The sequence below is a fragment of the Acomys russatus genome, chromosome 23 (genome assembly GCF_903995435.1).
Source record: "Acomys russatus chromosome 23, mAcoRus1.1, whole genome shotgun sequence".
NCBI lineage: Eukaryota > Metazoa > Chordata > Mammalia > Rodentia > Muridae > Acomys > Acomys russatus.
Window position 1 is genome coordinate 36018359 of NC_067159.1, and position 7770 is coordinate 36026128.

A 7770-nucleotide genomic window follows, 5' to 3' on the forward strand; every position below is an offset into this window, starting at 1 on the left:
TGAGGTAAGATGGTCCAGTTAGGGGAAAGGATCCAAGGACAGGCAACAAAGTCAAAGAAAGCCCCTGCATGAGGACCAACATGGACATCTGTTACATATGTGGGGTGGGGCATAGGCCTGTCTCATGGATGCTCTCTGGTTGGTGGTTCAGTCCATGTTAGTCCCAATGGGCCCACATTAATTGATGTTGTAGGTTTTCTTGTTATGTCTTTGACCTCTCTGGCTCTTTCAGTGCTTCCCCCTCCCCCTTCCATTAGACTTCCTATAATCTGCCTAAGGTTTGGCTGTGGGTCTCTGCATCTGTTTTCATCCATCAGCTGCTGGGTAAAGCCAGTAAGATGACTGTTATGCTAGGCTCCTCTCTGCAGGTATAGCACAAAAGTGTTAGTAGTACCAGGGGTGAACTCTCTCTCATGGCATGGGACTCAAGCTGTCCCAGTCATTTGTTGCCTGGGTCAAAGATTTGTTTGTTTGTTTGTTTTTATTTTTTCCATTGTTTGTTTTTGGCTTCTTCATCAAAACTCAAATGTCCATTTCTGTATGTGTTTACTTCTGGGTCTTTGATTTGATTCCATTGATAAACCTGTCCTTTTTTTATGCCAATACCATCTGGTTTTGTTACTATTTCTCTGTAGTACAGCTTGAAATCTGGCATGGTGGTATCTCCGAAGTTCTTTTATTGTACAGGATTGTTTTAGATATTCTGGGTTTTTTTTTTCATATGAAATTGAGAATTTCTCTTTCAAGGTTCGTAAAGAATTGTGTTGGTATTTTGACAGGAATTGCATTGAATCTGTAGATTGCTTTTGGTAAGATGGCCATTTTTACTGTTAATCCTGCCAATCCATGAGCATGGGGGATCTTTTCATCTTCTGAAATATCACCTTCAATTTCTTTCCTCAAAGGCTTGAAGTTCTTGTCATATGGGTCTTTCACTTGCTTGGTTAGAGTTAAATTTTCATTCCTTGTCTTTGTTTGGTTAATTTCGCCTCTGCTCACTGTCCGTCCGTCCTCTGTTCATTTGCTTTTTTCTTTCCCCAAGTCCACAGCTGTGCAAGACTACATTGCTTATTTGGGAGCTTTCTTCTTTTATGAGGTGGCTGTTTGCTCTCCTTTCATAAATGTCAGTATGTTGAAAAAATATAATCCATAATTTGGAAATAGACATTTGCAAACTACATATGAAGCACTACAAATCAAAATATGCATGGAATTCAACTCAATAGCAAGAAAACAATTCAGGTGAAAAAGAGGCAAAAGATCTGAACATATATTTTTTCAAAAGAGAGATATGAATGACTGTCACATGAAATAAACTCCACCACCCCGACCGTTGATGGAGTGCATGCTAAAACCACAATGAAAATATGCCTTATCTATTAGAGTGGATATTAATAAAAATCAGTAAAGTAGCAATTACTGACAGAGATGAGGGCGGTGCAACGCTTCTGATGGATATACAAATCTGTGCAGCTATGCTGTAAAGTCGTTTACAGACTCATTAAAGACTCAAAAGACAACTGCCATGATGCAGCAGTTTATGAAAAGAAATTTAATATGTGGGTCCAAAGGAGATCTTGACTTCACGTTCATTTCAGCAATCCTCACAGGTGCTTCTGTCCACAACAGAATTGAGATGCAGCTCCCAAAAGTAAGTAGACTCTAGCTTTCTGAACAAAACCCATATATGACCTTTTATTACTTTGAGAGAGTCCTGACAAGTGGTCCCTGTCTCCCATATCACACCAGGACTTGCACGAGGAGAATAAATACACTTATTTTAGGAAATGACTCAACATAAGCTTTTGTTAATCATATCCATCTAGACTGGATGTCACTAAGCCTGGGACAAACAGGTGCACCTAGCGCTGTGCAGCAGCCCTGCGGTACATCCAGGGTACCAGGATCATAATGTCTACTGACTGCCACACTGCCTGTGAAGGACAACACGCAGCAACCTAATGTGCCTTAAGGACAAAAATGTAAGTCCAATGTAAGGGCACCTACTGTTATCTTTTCATCATTGTTTCCTCTGCCTTATGAAGTATACTAAAAACGAGCTTTTGAAAAACTACTGCTAGATAATTTTTATGTTAAAGATGAATAATGCCAAAATATTTAAAGTAAAAGCATTTTTTACACAATGCATGTGCACACATACAAAATTTTTTTTCATTTTTAGATAAAATTAGTGATCATATAAAACAGCTATATTTCAATGTGTCTATTCTAATGGAATAGACATGAATCTGCACACAAGAAATAATATCAAGAAACGCTGTTGGGCTTCTCAGATCCGTTTCCATCGGATTCTGCAGAAACCCGTGTGGTTCCTTCCCGCGACAGCCAAAATGGTGAAGCTTATCGAGAGCAAGGAAGCGTTCCAGGAGGCCCTGGCCACTGCCCGAGACAAGCTTATAGTTGTGGACTTTTCTGCCACGTGGTGTGGACCTTGCAAAATGATCAAGCCCTTCTTTCATTCCCTCTGTAAAAAGTATTCCAATGTGGTGTTTCTTGAAGTAGATGTGGCTGACTGTCAGGATGTTGCTGCGGACTGTAAAGTCAAACGCATGTCAACCTTCCAGTTCTGTAAAAAAAAGGGTCAAAAGGTGGGTGAATTCTCTGGCGCTAACAAGGAAAAGCTTGAGGCATCTATTCTTGACTTTGCCTAATCCGGCCCTGAAAAACCTAACCATCCAGTGGCTGTTTAAGTCCTGTAACTTTTTTAATTTGAAAAAAAAAAAAAAAAAAAAAACTATGAAGGGTGGGGAGTCTATACCCAACTGCATCTGATTATAAATGACAATAAAATATTAATTCTGCCCTTTAAAAATAAAGAAATAATATCAAAACATGAAACTGCTTCTTCAGTGCTTATTAAACTCTTTCTATAATAAGGTAAGAGTCTTGGTGCTTTCGTGTACTTCATAAACGTCTAGTGGCTCCTCTTACAATAATAAATTGTTTTCTTCACAACTATATATGCGAATTATTGCTCTCATCCTCATTTTAAAATGCGGAAACAGAAAATGCAAAGATGTTGCATTAAAGATTGTCAATTTGAGACCACAAAATACTGATTCCAGAGATGGATTTTTACTATCTATTCTGTGAGTCTATATTGTAATTGGAGTGAAATAGAAGTATAACGTGACTCTGTGGGGAAAATGGAAATATCTTCCATCAGAGCTACAGCGCCAAGGAACTCTGATAACCATGGTGGAACAAGCCAAATTCAACTGGAAACGGAATGCATCAGTTTCTTTTCTAACCATTTCCAGCATAATTACTAACCTCAACTGATTTCGTGTTCTCAGCTTCCTTCCCATCATGCCCTTCCTTTAGTATTTTACACAAGACATTAGATTTGATTAGCTTATAAGTTTCAGCTCTCCATAAGACAATAAGTTCTTGTTCAGAAACAGAGTCTCATTCACAACTGGATGCTCTGCACTTAACTCCATAAACACCCAACAAAAGTTTATGTCTAAGCAAACTTCCATTAAAAATCACTTCCAAAGACCATATATAAACTTCTTTAACCTTAAAACAAATACTTTCAAACTGGTTTATTTTTATTTTACTTCAATTCATCTCGAACAGTCAACTTAAAAAAGGCAGTTCATAAAATGTTGATTTAATTTAGTTCTATCGGCTTTTCTTCACTTTCAAATATGAGTTGGATCCAAAGAAACTAACAAGCTAAGTATTTATATTATGTCATCCCGTCTATAATAAAATTATTACTGTGGTCAAAATTCTTGGTAATGAAGAAAGCATCTTCCCTTTATCTCTGATAGGCCTACTTACTTTCTTCTCTCTGTTTACATCTGCTAAATTAGGAGTAGGTCATACTAAATTACAGTACCTTCATACATTACCACACCTCTTTCTCATTATTATGTGAATATTCAGGATTAAACCCAGTGGCCATCACCAAATCTGCTTCTAATGTCTTTGTTAATTAGATCCATTCCTCTATTATTTTGGTACATTTTTCTGGAAGACACGTATAAGAGAAACTAAATTTCAACAGAATATGATAGGTACTATGTAGAGGAATTTTAATCCAGCAACATGGCTGCCGTGGCAAGGGATCACATTCAAAGACATCTAGGTCTACGTGATCCAGCTGGAATGTAGACATGCCTTTAGGACACACCTATAATTCTGAACAGTGAAGATAAACTTAGTTTGTAGGGCACTATGTTTAAAAGTGATGTCTAATTGAGGGGCAGACAAAGTGACAAATCAAAGAAAGATCTGACAGAATAAGTCAGAGATAAGATACACCCACCTCCCATGAGAACAGCCAGGAAAGAGAGTTCATTTAAGAGTGTGCAGGGAGAGGCAGTTCAGTTGAGTTCAACCAGTCAGTTGGGAGTCAGCTGAAAGACCAGTGCAGTAGAGATGAGTTTGTGACAGTACAGTTGGTGCCAGTTCAGTTCATGGAGTTCAGAGGCAGTTTTACCTGCAGAGATTTACAGAGACAGATTGAGAAAAGAACACATTAGACACAGGTGCAGACAGGATGATGAGTCAGATAATGAGAAGGAACCAGATTAGTACATACTGCTAGAGTTAGATTGAGACCAAGCATAGCAATTCAGTCAGAAACTGAGAGAAGCCAGTTTGAATCCGTCAGCTAGCTTGGAGAAGAGGTTGAGCCAGAAGACCTGAGTTGAACCAGCCAGCCAGAGCTCAGAAAGAGCTAGAAAACGTGAGGTTATTCAGCAGTAAGTCTAGAAGGCTGAAATCTAGGCCTAGATAAGATTGTATGGAGGCTAGAAGCTTCCAGGTCTAGGTTAACTAGGCCTAGTCTAGCAGATGGAGGCGGTTAGCCCTCCAACAACAATTGTGTCTCAAAGTCAGTTACTTCACTGTATTTCAGCTATAGTAAATTGTTGGTGAAATGGTTAAGGAAAATGTCAGACAGGAAAGGTAGAGTCATTCCCATGGAGGTGGGGTCTTTGGATAGTCTAAACACACAGAGAAGACTGTAGCCATTTTGAGAAAATGGTACTTATAATCTTACCCTATTTCCACAAAAAAGATATTTCTGACTGTAATCTGTAGTATGTACTATAAGGGGAGGCATGAATTTGGTTTAGACACTTAATAATGAGCCCCCCCTTTTTTTGTTTCCATCTAGTTGCTCTTATTGCCTCCCAGATACACGCTTAAAATTATGCCCGTCATCAGATAATAAATTAAAGTGATTGGAACATGGCAGTCAAATAAATTTCAAGAGAGGGACCCATGATTCATAGCAGCAGGGAAGCTTGACACAGAGTCTTCTGGAACTATGCAAATAGACATGGTTGCAAACAACAGTTAGAAAGTCTAAGCAGATATTTTGATGTATTTGATGTGAAGTATGTAAAAGTAATTTTATTTGCCTATCTAATTGTCATCTTGGAAGCTTACTGCCTCCATCTGCTAAGGCCTAGTCCTGGAAACTTCCAGCCTCTGTACAATCAAATCTAGGCCTAGAATGTCCTGCGATTTACTGCTCAATGTGTTCACTTTTTCTTGTTCTTTCTGAGTTCTGGCTGTCTAGTTCCACTCAGCTTTTGTGACTTAAACTCCTCTCCATGCTGACTCATTCCAACTGGCTTCTCTTAGCTTCCCACTGAATTTCTCTGCTTGACCTCAAACTAACTCTAGTAATCTGTCCTAATCTTCAAGCTCCTCATTCTGTGGCTTCACCTGTATCTATCTTGTTCTCTCTCCAACCTGTCTCTGTAAAACCATCCTGGTAAAACTGCCTCCTCTCCCTCCTCCCTCTGTTGCTCTCCTAGTCTCCTCTCTTCTCTGTTCCCCCTGGGAGTTGGGCACATCCTACTCTGTCAAATATTTCTCTCTTTGTCCCTTTGTCTACCTCTCAATTAGGCATCCCTTTCAAACCCGGGTTCTTCCTTCTACAAGCTAATTATACTTTCACTGTTTGAGATTAAAGGAGTACACTAAGGGCAATGTCTGTATTCCAGCCAGAGGGATTAAAGGTGTGTGGCATGTCTGCATTTCAGTCGGATGACACCGACCTAGAAGGTCTTTGGATGTGATCAGAGCAGTCATGATGCTGGAATAAAATTCCTATAGAGAAGTACAGTGATACATACAGTAACTTGGTAGATGTGAATATATAATTTAGGGATAGAGAAAACTCAGGATGAGGCTTACTTAGGAGCATATTACTTTATATAGGAATATTTTCCTTATAAGTAGAATACAAAGAATTTATATGTTAATAACTGAAGATGATCTGTGATTCAAAAACAATGTTAGGGTCAGGATCATAGATTGTGGACTTTTTAAAATATATATATATTTATTTATTTATTTATTTATTTATTATGTATATAGTGCTCTGCCTACAAGTACATCTGCAGGCCAGAAGAGGGCATCAGATCACATTACAGATGGTTGTGAGCCACCATGTGGTTTCTGGGAACTGAATTCAGGACCTTTGGAAGAGCAGTCAGTGCTCTTCACCTCTGAGCCATCATTTCTCCAGCCCCAGATTGTCGACTTACAAAATACCAAAAGATAAAATAAAAACATTGAAACAATACAAACAAATACAAGCATTAAAACTTCAGGAGCCAAAGACAGGAAAAGGGGGAATTTTGAAAATAAAAAGGAGCTAAAAATGAAAATTCCACAACAGATAGCAAAGTACCAAAAGAACGATGATCATAAGGTCAACAAACACAAAATCATATAACGACTGAGTCATTCTTACTGCCTTTGGTAAGAATGCCATTGATATCTTGACAATGACAGGAATCATGCATCACTAGATTAATGGTGACTAAGAGATGAACACAAATGAGGAACTATTTTCCCAGAAAGGGAAAAGCATTGCTGAGTAGAAGTGCAGTTGCAGAAAGTTTGCCCTAACAAAGTATATCTCCATATCCTTCTCTGTGGAATTCTTTTCTCTCAGAACTGGCAAGACAAGCTCCTTCTCTGTATGCAGTCTTCAGTGTTCTCTTTATCAGAAAGCACTGCACACACACACACACACACACACACACACACACACACACACACCAATGGAAAACTCCCTGCGTTTTGCCCAAAATTTGGCTTTGAGTCTCAGCATCTGCTTCAATCCCCTGCTGGTTGGAGTCTTTCCGAGGACCTCTATGGTAGGCTCCCATCCTGTTCCTTCTTTTCAAGCACTTAATCTGTTCTATTTGCCCTTCTGATAAGAATTAACCATCCTCCTAGGATCCTCCTTGTTATTTAGCTCCTTTAAAACTGTGTATTGTAGTGAGGTTATCCTGTATTATGTGGCTAATATCTGCTTATAAGTGAGTATATACCATGGATGTCTTTCTGGGTCTGGGTTACCTCACTCAGGATGATCTTTTCTAGTTCCATCCATCCACTTGCCTGAAGATTTCAAGATTTCTTTGTTTTTGAAAGCTGAGTAGTATTCCATTATGTAAATGTACCACAATTTCCTTATGCATTCTTCAGTTGAGGGACATCTAGGTTGTTTTCAGATTCTGGCTATTATGAATAAAGATGCTATGAACATAATTAAATAAGTGTCCTTGTATGGTGGAGCATCTTTCAGGTACACGACCAGGAGTGGTATAGGTGGGTCTTGAGGTAGAACTATTCCCAGTTTTTTGAGAAAGTGCCAGATTGATTTCCAAAGTGGTTGTACAAGTTTGCACTCCCACCAGCAATGGAGGAAGAGTGTTCCCCTTTCTCCACTTCCCTGCCAGAATGTGCTGTCACTTGAATTTTTTATCT

General features: G+C 38.9%; 1 protein-coding gene across 1 annotated transcript; it reads left to right on the forward strand.

The window, feature by feature from the left end:
- Positions 1-2347: 2347 nt before the first annotated feature.
- Positions 2348-2672, forward strand: LOC127206663 (thioredoxin-like). The gene has a single exon (XM_051166006.1). It carries the CDS (start codon positions 2352-2354, stop codon positions 2670-2672), a length of 321 nt encoding a protein of 106 aa, XP_051021963.1. The 5' UTR covers positions 2348-2351.
- The last annotated feature ends 5098 nt before the right edge of the window (positions 2673-7770 follow it).